At 40.4% G+C, this 19,938-nt stretch overlaps 1 protein-coding gene across 1 annotated transcript in view; it reads right to left on the bottom strand.

Annotated features, from left to right (window-relative positions):
- LGR4 (leucine rich repeat containing G protein-coupled receptor 4) overlaps positions 1 to 19,663 on the bottom strand; it is an 82,628-nt gene extending 62,965 nt beyond the window's left edge. The window contains exon 1 of the mRNA XM_058832399.1: positions 19,064 to 19,663. Coding sequence (XP_058688382.1) covers positions 19,064 to 19,248 — 185 coding nt within the window. The 5' untranslated portion in view covers positions 19,249 to 19,663. The remainder of the gene's footprint in view (positions 1 to 19,063) is intronic.
- Between the last annotated feature and the right edge of the window lie 275 nt (positions 19,664 to 19,938).

The following is a 19,938-nucleotide window of genomic DNA, read 5'->3' as shown; positions in this document are numbered from 1 at the left end:
GCAGGAGCAGTCTGGTGTATGGGTAATAGGCAATTCCACAAAAAAAAAAAAAAGGAATCTATGAAGGAAATAATCAGTCTGGATGAAGAGAAACCAAATGAAAGCATAAAAACACCTCTTTATTCACCAAGAGATGAAGGAGGAATGTATTCAGCATTGCCACTTCCAGAGGTCTGAGGACAAAAGGCAGATTCTTCTCTCACCTGCAGCAGAAAGCTGCATAAGTTAGAGAACATCACCTGAGTCCTTTTAATACTATTATTGTGAACTATGCCTAAATGCAAAGAGGCTACCACAGGCAGCCCACCTCGACCACTGGCAGGCCTAATGAGCAGCTAACATAACAAGAAGTCTTCTAGTGTAACAAAGGTGGATCAATTCACCCTTGCTCAAAATTTTCCCTTAACCGAAAGAGACTTCTCCAGAGTCCCAATAGTCAGAGAACTTTGTTCTTAGTCAACTGATTCTCTTTATATATTTAAACTACAACTATTGAAACAAAGAAATTTTGCAGGGAAAAGAGTATGTTTTTAATTATAAAAGGAAGAGTTTGAGGAAAAGATTTTTATAATATACTGAACCAAGCAATAAAGATGTGGCAAAAGGGGTGATAAATTTCAAGCAAAGAGACACTTTCTGGGGTCCTTAATAGTATGCTGGTGTGTTTTGCTGTTGTAGGGCTTCCCACTAACCTGCAGAGGTTGTTCTTCTATCATTACTGCATACAAAGGAGCCAGCACAGCTGGCAAGCCAGAAGAGAGTTAAATCCACATTGCACACCCATTAGAAAAACTCTACAGCTAAAATCAACTGGAATTCCAAGGTAAAAAAGAAAGAGGATAAAAATAAATTTTAAAAGCCTCACTTATTTCACACACACAGAAAAAGCTGAGTACAGTGTTAGCATGGGGAATCCAGTCCCTCACACGTTCCCATTCCCTGCCAGCATATTCACAGTAGTTTTCAATAAACATCTACACAAGTCACTGGAAGGCAAAAAAAAGAGATCTGTTTTCTTTCATACAATCACACAAAAATAACTGTCATAACAACCATCCTTGTGGTAGAAGAGTCCATATTTTCCTGCAGTGAAATCCTCTGCAGCTGCCCTGTGGAAAAGACAGCCAATAATTGGCTTCTTTCACCTCTGTTAACCATGAACAAAAGTGTCATTCAGCTCCCAAAAGGATAGAAGGCACCAATGGATGGTCAGCTCTCTGAGCCAATGGGCTGGAATAACAATAACCCTGTAGCATTTTCTTTTTCCTTTTGTTTAGTCTTTCAAAGCCCTTAATTAAGTCCCTCACAAAGCACCCCTACAGGCTTCTTTCAATGAGGCATTACACGCCTGTTTTCTTGAATTGAAAGAAGAAAAGTAACAGGGATTTCTGAGCAGTACACACAATTTCCACGTATTCACAACCGAAATACTGTTACATTTTAGTTTTTAAATATTATTATCAATAACAAGAAGTTCAAGCATACTATGCTCACTCTTTGCTGTACATCCCTTGCTAAGTACAGGTAGTCATAAAACTAGCCTATGTGCAACAGCTCATTCAAACCCATTACAAGACAGCAGCTCCCAAAATGAAAGCAGGTGGAACAATGATGAAATATCCCTGGTCATCCTGAAGCAGACAGCTGAGAAAGGACCGGGTACCCTTGACACTGCACATGACATATCAGCATTGTCTGAAAATAGAGCTGGTGAAGGCTAAAGTATAAACCCTGCTATGTAATTGGCCTCTCATACAATTTAATACCTACTTGCATTTAATATAATGAAGGCAATCTGTACTCCACTATTTAGGACCAAACTGATGTAATACTGATTATTGTGTATCAAACAAGACATTTGAGGATTACATTTTTCAGCAGTGTAGGCAGATTCTGTTTGACAGAAATGCTATAGAAACTTGTAATATTTGAGTCACACACACGAAACAAAACAGTTTTAAGAAAACACCATTGAAATACCATCCTCTCAGATGCAGGTTGGCTGGAGGAAACCTGGTCATCTGATCCCTTCCCACTCCAAAGCAGTCAAAGCAGCAGACTAATGTGGTCACTGTTTTTTGAGAGCCATCCAATGCATGTGATGAGGGGCTCCAGGGTGGGTAGAGAGTACCAGGTACAAGCACCACTTAAAGCCATCACCTGCCCAGCCATGGTCCAAGCCCTACAGTGTGCTGCTGGCCTCACTCCATTATCCTGTAAATGCCCTTGTCCTGTGAATTCAAGCAGCTTTCCCGCAGATCAGCCCAGCTAGCCCAGCCAAAAACTACCAGAATCATTACCAGAGGATATTTTTCATATCAAAGAACCACTGAGGTTGGGACTCTGATAATCTCTAAAACACCTTCTCCCCTGAAATAAAACTGGAATAGCCTTTTTGAAATTGATAGAAACCCCTAAAACATGAGGAACAGACAAAAACATTTATTACAAACACCAATCTGAGCGAATGCAAAAAGTAATGTTTTAAAATCCTCTCTACACCATCTGCATATCAGGCAGGCACTCTAATAAGCACCACAAGATATAAAGAAAACTGTGTGTCTAGACAAAACCTGGGATTGTTCAGCTTGGTAAAGAGAAGGATTTGTAGTCTCCCAGTACCTGAAGGAAGCCTAAAAAAATAAATGGAGAAAGACTATTTACAAGAGCATGTAGTGGCAGAACAACAGGGAATGGCATCACACTGAAAGACAGTAGGCTTACATTAGATATCAGGAAGAGATTCATTACTGTAAGGGTGGTGAGACACTGGAACAAGTTGCACAGAGAAGTTGTGAGTGCCCCATCCCTGGAACATCCCCTGCTCAAGGCCAGGTTAGATGGGAGTCTGAGCAACATGGTCTAGTTGGTGTCCCTGCCCATGGCAGGAGGGCTGGAACCAGGTGATCTTCAGTCCCTTCCAACCCAAACCATTCTATGGTTCTATGAAAATGCAACTGGGTACAAATCAACATAGATATTTTTATCATTTTTTTAAATAATAAAACACCTTTTTGTATTGTTTTTAAATACACCAAAGAGTCAGCTGCTTGTAACTCTGTTCACATAATCAAAGAAGCAACTTTCCTTTCAGCAATGGTAATCTAATGGTACTCAGTGATTTTACTTTTCAAATACAGGATGGCCTACTTCGGTATTATACAACAAAATCTCTTTCTAGTCTTACCTTACACCACTGTATAAGGTAAGACACACTAAGGCCACAACAAATAATACATGATGACCACCTGTCCTACATGGTGTTCCTGTTTCCTCCTCATAAAAGAAAATGTGATGCAACTATACAAAAAAAAAAAAATAAGGAGGAAAAAAACACAGCAATGTCTGCATGGCTTGGTTTGAAGGCCTAACTCTAAGCACATATTTTTGGAAAGCCTATTTGCCAGCTTTTACCAGAATGTCTTGTATCACTGACCTTAATAGAGTTCAACATAGATAAAGGAGGAATTTGCACTCAAGTTCTGTTACACTATTGACAATTTCTGTGATTATTTATCATAGATGATCAGGAGGAACTCTTCTCTAGCAGCAAAGAGCAAGAAAAGTAATTTACGTCTAAAACCAATCCTAATGCTCATCCTAAGTGCATCCTGTGCAGTGCATCAACTACAATTCAATTTTTTATCAAGATGATGAAAATAATTCTAGAATATCTGATAAAACTGCAATATAATATGAGAATATGCCATTGCAATATAATATAAAAAAGCATAACAAGCATCCATCCTCTGCAACCCAAGGCCCACACCAGGGTGAGGCTTTGCCTCTCATTAGTTGCATGGCTCAGTGTCTTATCTCCTGTTGTCAAAAAACAAACAACCCCTCCCCACCCCCCAAAGAACAACAACAAAACCAGCAAAAATTCTCAAATAAACAAAAACCAGAACAAAGACAACCAAGTAAATATGGCCATGAACTAAAACACTGAAAGTTTGAGGCAGCAACATGAGGAAGTGCTTCTTTACATTGAGGGTGGCAGAGCAATAGAAGAGGCTACCCAAGAAATTCATTGGGTCTCCCTCCAGAGACATTCAGACCCCACCTGGACACACACCTGTGTCACCTGCTCCAGGTGACCCTGCCTTGGAAGGGGTGTTAGCCTGGATGATCTCCAGAAGTCCCTCCAACACTAACAATTCAGTGAAAAAAAATGAAACCAAACAAACACCCCAAAACTACTCAGACATCAGAGGCACTCATAAACGTGACTATTGGTTAGGAACTGCATCCCCAACCGGATGGTTGTGCTAACCAAATTTTGTAGGACAGCTCTGGACTTCAGGATTCTGCCCTAACATGAATAAAATTAGTCATATTTACTACTGCTGAGCCAAAAATATAAGCCAATAAAAACTTAGCATATTTTCTATTTTTTATGGAAAATGTATACAAACATTTGAAATGTTTCACAGAAATTCTCTACCAAAAATAACTGATAGCCATCACTTGTAATTGTAAAAAAGAAGTCAAAGAAGCACTTATTACTAGTGATTTTCTTGAAAAAGTTAAGTTAGCTCTTCAGTTTAACTTTGTTCTCACTATTTAAATGACTACACTTATTTAAAACTGATAAGATTTTAATCACTAAACTGTCAAGAAAAAAGCAGCTTACTTAATCCAAACACAACATTTCAAGCATTCACATGAAAAACAAAGATCTACTTAGTCTACATTAACTACCTGGTCCACACTCTATGAAACAGAGATTAAGGCTTTTCAGCTTTGATCATGTACATAGAATCAATTTTTACACAAACACATCTAATTCATGTGTGATCGAAAAGCAAGCAACCCACAAAAGGCAATCAAGTAATCTATACGTATTTCTAGCTTGCTTATAGACAGAAACAGTATGTACATTTTCCCAGCAATATGCATTTTAAAGATGAACTCCAACATAAACACTTGGCTTATGAACACTTGTCTCCCTGGTTATCTCCACGTGACAAACATGGGCATATTTTTACACCATCACAGCTATTCTGTAGGCAAGGAAATACACTTTAGCTCTTACCTAAAGGCCACTGATCAATGTAAATTCACATTATGACAACTACAATGGATACATGGTGGACAAAAAATATCCTTCCCAGGCTCCATTAATTACATGATCTGGTTTATCTTGTTCTTGATTATTTTGAAGAAGTCTGGCTCCTTCTACCTTGGAAGATTATGAATTTTACTGGATCAGTAAGCCAAGGCCAGTAAAACTTGCCACGCAGCTTGAAACCTGCTCCTAATACAGACACCTTTAAGCTACTGACACCCTGTTTCCTCATTACCAATTTAATCATTTACTTCCATTAACACACACATTTTTCCCATTTATCACCAGCAAAACCATGAAGATAACATTAAAAAAAATTAATGCCCTGAAAGTTCACACCGTGAAAAAGGTTTCTACTGAAACTGGCAAACTATTTTTAATGCAACAAATGAAATAATGCTCTGCAATTACAGTGTCAGATTCCACAATAAATAACAATATCTTATGTTCACCACCCAATCTGGAAAGTGTAAAGCAGATGCAGTGATTTATTTTAAATTTTAGTTGAGGGACAAGTGATCAAATTAGAGGTTTAAGAGGACCTCAGGGAAAAGGTGAGGAAACATGCAAAACACAATCATTTTTTGTCTGTTTTGAACAAACACCAGGGTAAAATGCAGAAGATAATTTTATTTAAAAACATACATAGCTTTGTCAAGTTAAAGCAGTTTATTTTTTCCACATACACAATGATAGTCAACTTTATAAATATTTACTGTGTCATTAACAGTAGAGTTAAAGAATTATCCCATCTTAATAAGAACACTAAATATTCAAAAATTCAAGACAAATGGAACCTTTTGCTACTTTTCATTGTATTTACCACAAAACTGTTAAATATAAGGACTATTTATAGTAAACATAGTAGAGTGAAGCAACCCACCCCTGACATATCAGACTGTATTTTGTATGGCATATAGATTAATAAATGTTGCAAATGAAACAGCTTTTAGAACTATTTCTGTACCACCCAGTTCAAAAAATTATTTCTTCTAACTACCACTGAATTAAAATAAAAACAGTTTTAACAAAGAATGTATGCACTTTCTCCCTGCAGGTATTTTCTTTCATCCATACTATGTACTACAAAGATCATCATGGACAGCAAACAGAAGGATATAATCATGAGAAATTTCCACAAGATTAAATATGCATTTCTTCACTACCACAGAAGCAATGTGTCTGGCAGCATTGCATCACATTCATCTTATAAATACATTTTAATACTGTATGACTAACCAGCTGCCAGTAAAAAGAAATGGTTGAATTAATGGATGTTATTAGGTAACTTGAATGCTCCAGTAGAGTACTGAAGGGCAGTGTGAACTGGTGCTTTCCTGCTGAACTCATAGGGTCTTTAGTTAAGGGAGAAATGTTTAGAGCTTGCTAATTCAGTACATCTAGTAGTTTACTTTCTGCAAAGTGAAGCTTAACATGCTATTTAAGAGGTATAATTTATGTTTCCAAGACAGCTCCAGGCACTGCCTTGTTTGGAGTTGCTTACCAAGCAACTATGTTTCTCCAAACAAACTAATGTTTAGAAGGGTAAAGGGCAGTAAAAGTAATTATTGGAAGGAAGTATCTCCCTAGGCCAGAAAAGAATAACTAAATTTGTGTGTGTTAAATCACATGGGGAAGTGAGCACTGAAATAATTGAGTGTAAGTGATAGCAACACCTATTTACAATCTTCTTGAAAAGAAATTAAGGCAGGGATAATATAAAGTGGGATTGTATAGGCAACATGAAGGCAATACCCCCAAACTTCATTCACAGCTCTTTGTATAAATGTTCACATTTTCCCATACACGCACACAAACTCCCCCATAGCAGAGAAAACCTTCACTAACCCAGGAATTACATGAGTGTGCTGAAACCTAAAGTAGTTAAACTGCATTCTGTAATCCTGGATTCAACACAGTTTACTCATTGTTCATTAATCTCTCCACAGATGTTATCTTTTTAACAGCTAAAAAAGCTTAAAATATGACCAAGATTTTCAATGTTTAAGATGCCTCTTGTGCTTCATTCACCACCTTGTCTAAATGCATGCAACATATGGCAGTAAGTGCGCCGAGTTTCCAGTCTAGTCCTTCCCCAAAAGCCTTGGGCTATTGTGTGAAAACAATGAAAGCTATTTGCACTGAAAAGCTGGTAAAGAAAAGCTGTAACAGAATCTCCTCCTTCCGAGCTGCACACCTGGAGAAAAGAGTCTTTCCAAGACGTCAGCAGTGCATTGCTGCTGCTGAAAAGATGGCAGCACAACAGGGCCTGTTTGTGTTTTTATCTGCACATACAGTGATTATTTGCTGAAGCTTCTTGGGTGATCTGCACATATTCTCTGAAATTACACTTATGTGTTAGCAGCTTTTAAAATAAAAAGCAAATAGGGAGCAATATCCTGTATTTCTAACATCCTATGAACTTCAGGGAGACATAAACCAAAGACCAACTATTTCACAGTGACAGGTTAAGAAGTAATCCCATTTAAGGCTATGCTTGTATGTTTGAGCTCCCAAAGGAGTTAAGCAACATCTATAACATTGACAATCTTAAGGCTTTCCCAACAGTTTTGCAGGTATGAATTGTTAAGATATCTGCTGTCAGCCTCAAAAGAAGCATCTGCTAGCACTGTTATGCTGCAGGAACCTGTCTCCTTTACTAAACTTTAAGATTTGGTAAGTCACTCTTAACTCTTTTAACAAAGCCCTTAGATTAAGTTGCTAGGCCAGATATCTATCTGTATGTTCCTGCAGATTTACAATGATGTACAGTAGAAGTCACTGCTATCATACATAAAGCTGCTTAAACACAAACATGAGCAGGGCTCAAATCCCTAGGCAGGGTGATACTACTCAATGGTTTTTCTTTAAATTAGAAATGCAAAAGACTTGTAAGACTGAAAATAGTCATATGCAAAACCACCTCTACACTTTGCCTGTTGATTCACACTTAGAGATTCATAAGTTCTCCTAAGAAACTACTTTTCAATTTAATAGTTCAAGGAAGACACTGACAATTAAAACTTACTTAGCATATGGGATGACAGTAGGCACTACGTAATTCCTGTTCGTTTTCTCAGTAACAGCACAATGCAACTAATGTATCATCTTCTGAAAGAAGTGGATTTTTTTGAAATACATACATATATCATAAACTCTGTAGAATCCTCAGTTTCTCCAGTACCTCTAAAGTGTATCTCCTGATGGGCACTTGCAGGCCAGAGATGAAACAGAAGCTGCCTATGCCCATTGAAGATACCAAAGGACAAACTGGTGGGAAAGTCAATTTGCACAGTAAGGTGGCCAACAATATCAATATTGACCTTTTCATAATAAAATAAATCGGATCAGGCACCAAATTCACTGAGGCAAGTTCAATGAAAAATGGCATGAGGGACAAATTTGTTATTATGTTTACATTATTATTTCACTATTCTCTGTTCTTGATGGCACTGAATGATCTCAGACCAGGTGATGCACTTTGCCTGAAGGACACAGGGAATATATCTGGTGAGGCAAATACCAAGGGTATTTGAATATTTACCTGATGCTTGTTAGAGAATTTCTACCGTTCATACTAGTAGGAGAAAAAATTATTTTTTGTAAGTGAAGATACAATCACAGTGCAAGCACTCCTGCTCTTCAGTGGGATTTCAGATATATTATTGTTTTCAGGCTAGTCTTTTTTGAATACATAGACTTGTTTTACTGGCATAATTACTCAGGAGAGTTGAAGAGTTTTAAGGAGGAAAAACCGGTCTTGTTGCAATACTGCGAAGTATTCTACTGGAGAAGTAAACAACTGCCATTTATTATCCCAAAAACAAATTAAATCCCTGCTTAATCCTCTTGAACATTGAGATATTGTATGTTTTTGGTCTTAAAACTAGAAACCTGCCTTTGCAGCAAGCAGATTAACGAAAAACAATATGAAAACAAATTAGTTGAAATTTTTGAAAAAAATGTCAAGCTAGAGCAAGTAAATACTAAATAAACTACTGACCTGAAATTGAAGAGATACAATGCCTCCAGTAAACACTTAGCCATAGTAATACAGAACCAGATTTGCCCTTGCAAAAGACATGGATTTTCTACACCCAGCAAGACTCACACTAGGTTCTGTAAAATATTAACAGTTTGGTCAATATTAGCCCTTCTACTTCCATTGTTTTTTTAACCCAAATGTTAAAACCTACAGCAGTAAAAAATTACCAAAAGGCAAAAGCCTGTGCAGGCCCAAATCATCAGTAACTATATTCTCAAAGTAGGACTCTTTACAATGGACCACTTCCTTCTCTCTCCCCATCTAATTCGAGGAAGGCCATCAAAACCCCAAGAGAACACCCAGCACAGTGAGCATTTCAAATCTCAAGAGAGCAGCTACTTGAGTGAAACTGTAAATAAAGGAGATGAACAAGAAATATGTAGGTTGCTACTGACAATGGTTTTGCAAAATTCCCTTAAAAAATTTTGTAAATGTAAGTCTGGCAAATATCTTCCAAACAGTGCAGGGCTCCTTTCAGTAGGTTAAAGGACTCCTAATTTGTAGAAGCAGCTCACAGAACTGCTGAGAGCCCTACTACTACAGGCATGTCCCCCAGTCTGGGAAAGGTTTCCCCTAGTAAAAAAAAACCCAACGTATTTCTAGGGCTTCCAACCATACCACCTGAAAAAGATGACAACCTCTTCACAGCTTCTACCTGCATAAGTGGAGTGAAGGTCAGATCCACACAGATTCACATGAATAACACCAGGCATGTTTCTACACAGAATGACCCACTGCACCAGAGATTGAGGTCTGCAGTCCAATATCACAATTTTCACAGTCTCTTCACTTTTCCAGATGAACAAACTACATCTGCTACTAATCTGGATCAGCATTTAGAAAACACCAAGGAAACCTCTCAAGTAAGAGATATTTTTTAAAATAACATGAGACAAAGTTTTAATAAAGACAGTCAGGATATCCCATATTTCAAATTCTAGTAACAAAGAAAGGACTGACACTATACACCACCGACTCCTGACAGTCAAGGAGCAGCAAGCTTTCCCAAACATCCTTTCCTGACCATCATCTCCTCCTCCAGCAACAAATGCAAACTGTCCTGCTTTCCTGCCACAACCTTAAAGCCTTGAGAGCAGGAAAAACAAATTCTCGCTTTACAAGCTAACACACTGCCATGTCCTTGGATAGAAGGGAACAGCAGATGCCATTTCATGCTCTGAAAGGGGAAGCAATGGGCACAGGAGAAAACAACCCCCGGGTACATCCCAGCAGGACCCGTATCTGTGCTCATGTCTTTTGCATCTATTGAACACCAAATACCAACCACCACAGTGCCCAAATGGTTGAGAAAAAACCCTGGATAATATCACATACAAAAGAATGAAACACAACCACAGTAAACTGTACTGCACAGTCTCTGCAATACTTTTGCAATACAGTGCATTTCTGCAATGCCAAAACAGCACTTATCTGGGGTTCTTGTACCACCACAAAACAGTGTTAGCCAAAGCACAACAGCTTCAGCAAGAGCATTTTGATTGCTCACAGCAAACTTTATGGCTAGCTTACCAATCAACTGTGAAGTTTGAAGCCCCCAGCCCTTGCAGCCCCATACATGGCTTTCAAAGATGGGAATGAAATATTCCATATGTTTCCACTGTAAGTGACATGCCTATTGAAAGCACAGCCACGCTGCTCTCCTCACTGGGGCACTGGGTCAGGCTATTAATCTGCAACTATGCAGATGTCAAGAAGGCAATGGCAAGACTTCCAAATTAAAACACATTTTCAGAGAGCAGCCTTATAAAATATACAACTGCATCTGCAGCATTATTAAGGTAAACTAAACAGGTTTAGGCTTTCCCTAGGTACCTCTGAGATTGCACATTCATTTATGATTCACTACTAATCGTGTAACCGTTTAGAAGTCCAGACACATTTGCTTAAAAGTTTTAGGGTGAAAAAAGTCCTTGCAAGACCTAACATTTCACCACAATTGGTTGGAGAGAGAAAAGGAGGAGACACATCACTTTAATAGAAAAGGAAAAAAAAAAAAGCCTTCATATTTTAGTAAGAAAATGCTCAAATGAGAGCTGCAAAAATGGCTGTTTACCCTCCAAGGACCTGACTTCTGAGGGTGCTCTCCACAGTCCTCTCAACAACTTCACCTGACTGTGGATTTCTTCCTCATTTTGGTGGGTTTTTTTCAAGGTAACTAATTAGCACTTGCTATCTTGGAAAGAAGATCTTTTTTTCTGCCCCAGAGACAGAACCTTCTGTGCAACTTCACTCCCATCTTCCAGACCATAATGATTTGAGGCTCCACCTTCATTTTTAGTGCAAAGCATGCAGGAATTAGTTACTACATTTGAAAAAAAAAAAAACAAACAATGGTGTTCCTAGTTTTTGCAATAATTTTCCTAGTCCTAAGTAAAAAGTTAACTTTCATAATTTTTAAACTTTAATTTTGGATCAGAAACAAAACAAAAAAAAAATTCTGACTCAGAAATTACTTCAAGTATATCTTTACTGTGCAAAATCTTGAGGCTGAGTTGTCAAAAATCACAAACCACTGTCTCAATTACCCAAAGGTGACAAAGTAATAAATGAAGATTTTTAGTTACATGTATTTATCAATATTAGATTTGAACATTAACAAAAAAAACCCCAATACAAATGCACACTAAACATCAAATTTCATCAACAAATATGTTCTATCATTATCTGACATTACACCAACAAACATCTAATACATTTAAAACTGCTATGACTTGAGAAATACAAGAAGCTTTTTTCAATTTTGATGAAGATATCATTCTTATCTTCTACACACTCATTACTTCATATGTATCCTTAATGAACTAAGGCTGTATCTGATTATATTATCAGATAAAAAGGCAAAAAACACACAAAGGAAACCTAAGGAATTAATTTTTACTTCTGCCATGCTACAGAGATCATTCTTCCTTTGAGATGACATCAAATTAAACAAAACATATTTAATAATAGACCCTTTAGTAGGTTTTAAAAACAAAATAATGTTCAAAACTTGGTCAAAGTTTTACTAACTCCTAAGCATACAGTATGACTGAAACAGGCCACTACAGAAAAATATGACTTCCTTTCAGCTAAGTAAATAGCAAATATAAAAAACACATGAGGAAAAAGAGGTTGATAAAAACTCCTGAAGTGATACTCTTATTTCCCAAAATCAAACATATCCCTCACAGATGTCAGACCACACTCCACCAGGAAATATGTATCAACATCACCTGTTCAAAAATAGCTATCTGTATTTTTTAAAACATGCTATGACATCGGCTGACATTATGCAGAACGCCATCAGTTGGCTATTACCATTCAAATTCAACATCAGTTTTCAGACACCAACTTTAAACTGTTATTTTTGAGATCACTACAGTCCTCTCTGTGGTTTTGTAAGAGATGTGTAATATCATTGTGCCTTCAAATTCGTGGTGAAGCTGAAATACAGATTTCCTTTACTCTTTCAGGAGTGTTTCTGGGAAGCAGAAAGTGCTGACCTTGTCACAATCCTGTAACAGTTAAATAATTCAAGAGTAAAATAAAATGGATTCTGCTAGGTCATTTTAAAGCAAATTACATACAATTTTAAAATACTGGGTACTTTCAACTTCAGTGAAACTCACTGACAGGAACAGGAACTCAGCACTTGAAAAAATAAAAGAAGGCAAAAAGGTCAACTGTTTTGCAGGTACAACACAGGCCATATTTTCATTATTTAATTATACATTCCAGGTACCCAATATCTACTGCTGCATGTTTCCAAACTGTACATACCAACTTTATTTGGAACAAAAGGGAATGAATCTAGGCCTGATTCTGAAAGAAAAGCTCTTAGACATATTTATAGCGAGGACAGTGTTTATATAGCAACACCAAGATCTTCCTCTCTTCTGTGTGAGCTCCTGTGACAACCATCACTGCAATTCTGCAACAACTAAACCATTTTCCCACCCATCAGCAAAGGAAATATCAATAGCTACCTCCACTTTTTCAGCAAGGTTGTGCAGGGCAAGCTAGTGGTGGGAATGCACTCAGAACCAACATCACATGACCAGAAATCTCTTTTCAGACCAAAGTTTGAGAACATCTTATCAAAAACTGCAACAGTACCTGAAAGGCAGATATGAAAAACTACAGAAGAGTATTTCTCTGTAACAAAATCCTAGGTCACTGTTGAAGCAGATGGTGAATCTACCAGGTGGGAAGGATGACCTCTAATCCATGACATACTATCTCTGTAAGCAAAGGTTTTGTAACATTTAAAACTCTGTTGCTTCAATATACAAGTTTCTTCCAATATGAATGCCTGCTTCTGCTCTTATGCACCTTCTCCTACCTTTGCCTCCTATTTCTAGGATCATGCAAATTTCTTAAATTCCTCCCCAAGCTATTTTTGACTTTGTGCTTCTTCCATAGAGAGACCCAAAACCACAGTCTGGCAGCACAGAGCTGCTGCCTGAAACACATTCACCCCTTCACAGAGTAACTGCTGGCCATCAAGTTTCCTGCAGCCTTGCTGAAGCAAACCAGTTCCATCCATTTCATTCCCATGCCTGTTTGTAAAACAAGGAGCAGGCAAACCTGGGCTGTTGGCAAATCCCCCAGAACATGAACAGAACATTAGCTCCTACCCATTCCCAACAAGAGGCTCATATTTAGGAACAAGCTTTTAGGAAAAGCTCAAGGGCAGCTGAGAGGAAGATCTCTGACATTCAGAGATACTCCCAGAGCCCTGCAGCTACCGTGCTCTCTAAAATGTGATATGGGTGCTCAGCCCTTCAGAAATCTAGGCCAGTAATTTTCTCTGGGTAAATAAGAGCTTGTGTTCTGCAAAAATTACTGGCTTAGATGTAGAATACAAAACAAACAAAGTTCCATGCAGAGGAGGTTTTTTTTTAGTTTTGTTTTGTTTTTTAGTCCTTATATTACAGCTTCCATATTTTCCCTCTCAAGTAGATAGATACTGGCAAATTCCTCTCAAGAACTGAAATGGTAATTATTTATTAGCATAAACTTGTTTACACTATAGTCCAACTTTATTCCATGCTGCAGACTTATCTTAATATTTATCAATTTGGTATTTATATACCAAAATTTTACAAAAACACTTACAAACCTCTGCTTTCAAACAAGAAATTACATACTGCTGATACAAATGAGCTCAGTGTACAAAATAAATGCCAAATACCTGAGAATTACATGCTATGGCAGAATGTGGGGTTTTTGAGGGGAGGGATAAAAGGTAAAGAGGAAAACACCAAATTTGATACCAACAAAAACATAAAGGCAAAAATATTTAATAAAACTCTGAAACACCAACAGCTTCTCTTTGTGTACATTACCTAAAATCATCTACTTTTTTACAAGACCGACAGATAAACTGGCCAGCTTAAATGAAGATAAAGACTCCAATCCTTGGGTGATATATCCTGGAAAGACTGTTGTTAGAATCACTGAATGTTCACCAAACTGGAATTCTCCTCCTGTCTTTACAAATGTAACATTTCTACTGACTTGTAGGAATATTCAAATTGAAATTACATGACCATGTCGTTCTAAAACAAGTATGGAATTACCACTTGCCATCACATCATCAGTATATGGCACAGACAAGTGAAAAACTAAATGGTTTACCTGTTAAACCTTCAAACCTCTAATTAGATAAGGCTTTTCTATCTCAGGAGAATTGCAATTATGCTACTCATTTTCCAGACTCAAGGTCACATCAGGACATCTTCACTTTTCACCATAACAACTCTACCAAACAGCATTAACAAAACTCAGCTAGGTCTTTACTATACTTAGATATCTGACCATAGCAGTACACTAAATATCTCTATCTCTGCACCAGATGTATCAGAAGACACCTCACACCTCCCCACTACATTCTATCACCATCTTACAAAAAAATAATAATAGAGATAAAAAGACCAAAACAATGGGCAAGCTCTGCTCAGTCCAAACAGAACCACATCATTCTGCCATTTATACATAAATAGAGCAAGGCATCTCACTCAATCATGACAACATGTAGCTACTTCCACATTGCACATATACTAAAATACAGATTGCCAACTCTCCATGATTGCTGAAGCAACCTGTGGTAAAAAACTAGTGAAAAATGGATCTCCACTGTCACAATTTGACCTCATAAAGCTAGTGAATAACAGCACACAGAAAGACAGCACTATTACATTAAATGAACAATAAAACCTGAAATATCAAAACGACAATTTCATCCTGAAGGTCTATCCCCTAGTCCAGGGCAGAGCTCCCAAGCCCCCTTCACCTTTCACAACTCAAAGAAAATAAAATTAAAGCAAGGGTCTCTACTGTTCCCTGAAAATACACACAAGAAGCACCAGAATGAAAAAATATCTGTATTGCTTTCTTATTTCAAGTGCCTAAAACATAACAGCAGGCACTGAGAAGGGGCTATATTCTTCATGGTTGTCAGGCAAGACCTTGGTCAGCTAGGCCCTTGGAAGCTCTCTCTAAAAGTATTTATCTAGAATTACTTGTTTTTAATCTCCTGCACAAGACTCATACAAGTATTAAACCCTCCAAACTGGAATTTGAATTTTCAAACTGACATGCATGAGAAGCACAAGCACATGTATGCCTTACAACAATTTCCTCTCACTAGCATGAAGTTTTCTAGAACGTGGTATGTGAAACATCATAGCAAAAATCAGGAGCATTCAGCATTGAAAAAAACATTTTTATATTCTAGCACAGGCACCATTTGCACAGACAACAGTTATTTTGCAACCAAGCAAACTGAACCTTCATAAACAGAAAAACTGGTAATTAAGAGTTACATAAACACCTACCTAAATTATACAGAACAAACAGTTGCCTACAGTAAAAGTATCAAGCAATTATCCTTGGTCTTGTCATCCCAACTCCCTCCGAGTTCCTCTCCCATCCATCCCATCCCCTCCAAAAGTTCCAATCTAGTGCTGTCACCTGTCTTTTCTGAGCACTTGTACATTTCCCAATAATCTCTTCACTGAGATGACTGCACGGGACAGTTTTATTCAAATTCCACCTCTCAAAGTTCACCAATTAATTCAAGTAGTGATCTCTCTTTTGAGAGACTCTGAAGTAGTGACCAGATATGCCATCTTCTCAAGCTGCTCCACCTGATAGAACTACCCTCAAGAGACTTCACCATACTTTAGTAATCATACACCCCTCCACTATCACACCAGCCCATCTCTCCCTGCTTTCAAACCACCACAGTAAGCAAGAAATGAGCAGAGGATTAGTCAAGAGCTGAATAAACAGAAATAAGGAATGTGACTGGTATTCTGTAAGGGTACGCCTCTTAAGGCTCTACAGAAACCCCTGGCTGACCATTCATGGCAGCACCTGGGAAGTTAGGCTAAATTATTAGACTTACTGCAAAGAAATTAAGACTTCAGGAAAACAGAACTAGTGAAAAATTAAATACCAGTTTCCTTCCGTAATTCTCAACTGCCTTAGAATTCATTCACTGCCAACTTTAATTGTGAGCAACTTTTCTTCAGTTGTTCTCTCATGGCCAAAGCAAAAACCTAGGCATACCTCTGCTTTAGTACCACAGAACATCACCTGTAGCACTCTTTCAGCCATGTCTACGCTACAGGCTCTCTGCTGCCACGGCTATAATCAAAATCTAGCCCTGCAGCAATGCTAAGGGGCTTTCCTGACATCATTAAGGTGCCTGATATAGAGCACAGAAAAGTTTTCTTCTCTTCATATAGCCCAGGCGCTTTGCCATGAGACAAACATGTCACAAAGGAGTGTGATTTTATTTTCATGTCTTCTTCCACACTAAGCAACTCAGCATCTCTGGCAAAACTATATATTCTCCAGTTCAAGCAGGTAAGAAGTGAGTTTTTTATTGCCTCCAAAACTATCTTCTGCATACCCTAAACTCCTAGTGGCCCCACTACAAGAGAGGCTTTAGTTAACCTCAGAAGTATCAAGAAGTCATCAATTTTTTTCCTTCTGTAAATAAGGAAGCAGGAACTACAAACAAACAGGAATCAAGAGTGTCCTATACTGCCACAGAACCAGATAGATTCTTCTCAAGTTCAATAAAGTTTCTGCTCAAGTTTAAACAGCATAAAATCAAAAGCTACAAAAACTCATTCCAAAGCACACTGAAGTGTGTGCAGGTGTCCTCTCACTTTAGCTGTGTCACATTGGCTGTGTGGCATTTACCTGCACAGTAAAGAGAACCTTATAAACTGAAACTCTTTGGCAGTCTTATCTCTAATGGGTGTTGGCTATGGCAACCTGTGCCCATTAGACAACTTATGTCGTGTTGCAGACACTCAGAGATGTACCAGTCTATTTTACAAGACAGCCAGACAATGTAGGAGCCATAAAATGTTATGCTTAAATGCAGCTTTTACCAGAGAGACTTCGAGCATCTTATTAATTTGGGTAACTTCCCTGTTTTATCTGTGGAGGAAAGAGAAGACTGTTTAACAGTAGGTCCAAGCGTTCATAATGGCAGTGCCTAACTCCCTACCCCAAACACTCAGAAACCACCATTTTTGCCACAGGAAAAACACCACAAAGTGAGGTCCCACTTAACACCTTATGAGAACAAAAAAAGGAACAAAATATTTAAGCACAGGTAACAACTGAGACCTGCAACTTCTACTATTCATCAAATACTGCACAAGAAAAAAGGCCCAGTAATCTTTCTCTGCCCAGCCTGAACAATTAAAAGAAACAATCCAAATATGTAGGAGAAACTGGAAACCTTCTCAGTAAACTAAACATCCAGTAACTAAGAATCAGACTCCTTTTGCATATTAAGTGTAGGCAAACAAAGAGAAAGAATAAAAGTGCAATTTTCGAAGGCATACACCACTGCTGTATTCTGACAAAACAGCAATTCAGTACTGATCTAAACCACGCACCATCATTTGCCGTAGTGTGCTGAATTATATGTTGTAAACACGGCAAAGCTTTAGTAATACCAGACTTGACCACTGGCCCATACTAGACCTTGCTCCACCCTGTGAAATCTGCGCTGAGAAGTGGGGCAAGACTGACAGGTTTTATTGTGAAACTTAACAGGTTTGTGGATTAGCAAAGCTACCGTATTGAAAGCTGCAAATCCCTCCCCGGTCATGTCTCTACAGAACAGTGTTCATTCCTCAATTAAAATATTATTAAAGTTACCAAAACTCCACGCAAGATCTACCAGTTTCTGCCTGCTTTACAACGTTACCACAGAATAAGGGATAAAACGTTTCGAGAGTTTATCTTTTTCTCCATTCACGAGCAAAACTCGAGAAACCTTCGATGTTTAGTTATGCTGGCTTTTTTCAAGGTTCGCCTGTGCTTTACCATAGCGAAGATTTTGTAAAAGCTAAGGCACGGTATTTAACGAGACTTATGCGATCTTTGGACTGAAAATGCCTTAACTTTTGGGAGGAAACTGGCTATCCTGGCAACTGGTTTATAGAGAAAAACTAGGAGAAAGGCGGTTCAGGGCGAGGACATCACGCTGAGGCACACACATGTGAAGGCAGCAGCTCCCCCCCGGCTCAGGACGGCACCGGGATTGACTCGGGCCCCATCGAACCTCCTGAAACACCCCCCCCCCCTTTCACTACAGGATCCGAGCAGTTTCCTCTCAGCCTTTTAAACCTCTAAGGCCGATCCCTTCGGGGTCGGCTGGCTCACGTCCCCCCACCGGTGCCGCCTCAGGCCCTGCCAAGCTCACCTGCCCCAGCGCTCCGGGCCCTGCGTACGGCCCGGAGGCCCCACCGCGGGCTCGGCCGGGGGAGCGCGGCGGCCTCGGAGTCGGCCGCGTTACACCCGCAGCAACAACAACCACCACACCCCTACAGCTGTCGGGGGTACCCGCCGCAGGTTCCTCCCCGCCGCGGTTACCTGCCCGCCCGGCCCCAGCCCGGCCCCACGCCCCGACTCACAGGGCGTGCGTGAAGGCGCTGAGTCCCGGAGGCACGGCCGCAAGCCCCCGCCCGGAGCAGTCCACGCCGCGGTCGCCGTCGCAGCTGCAAGGGACCGGGCAAGGCGGGGGGGACGCTCCGCCGCTGTGTCCGGCCCAGCTCCCCAGGCCCCAGGCGACGAGGCCAAGCAGAGCGAAGCACCGCATCGCCGACCTCACCGGCCGCCGGCCGCCCAGCCCCCCCGGCCCGGCCCGGCCCGGCCTGCGGCTCTCCGCTAGCGCCCTCCGCCTACCGAGCCTGGCCGGCTGCCGGGAAAATGTCTAAGAACCCACCAAAAACAACAACGACAAAAAAAAAAAAAAAAAAAAAAAAAATCAAAATAAAGAGGCTCCTCCGTCCGGCGCGGCTCTGGGGCTGCCTTAGCGGGAAGTCAGCTCTCCGCCGCCCGCCTGCCCCGTGCACAGCCCGCAGCGCTGCTCGCCACCGCTCATCTCAGCCCGGCAGGCAGCGCGAGGCGGAGGCCGTGGCGGCGGCGGTGCCGAGCCGTGCGGCTCCGGTGCCTCGGCGGCTCCGCTGGGCGCAGCCGCCCCTCCCGAGCCTCGGTCCCGCAGCCGCGGCGGCTCCGCGCCCAGGGCAGAGGTGCGTATGCTAATGAGACAGCCGCACCCGCTCTCCCATTGGCGCAGAGCCGGCGCGGGGTGGTGAATATGCAAAATAGAGCTCGGCCGCAACCAACGGCCGCGAGGGGCGGGGCCGGCGGCGGGGGCGGCCCCTCCTCCCGCGCGCCCCCCGGGCCGCTCCGTGAGGGCGCCTGGACCCCCGGGACCCCCGGGCCCCTCGTCCCGGTGCCCACGGAAACGGGACCGAATGAGCCCAGCAGCCGCGGGGCCGGGGCC

Source organism: Poecile atricapillus, chromosome 1, assembly GCF_030490865.1.
Source record: "Poecile atricapillus isolate bPoeAtr1 chromosome 1, bPoeAtr1.hap1, whole genome shotgun sequence".
NCBI classification, from domain to species: Eukaryota; Metazoa; Chordata; class Aves; order Passeriformes; family Paridae; genus Poecile; species Poecile atricapillus.
This window is presented reverse-complemented; position numbering and strand designations above follow the sequence as displayed.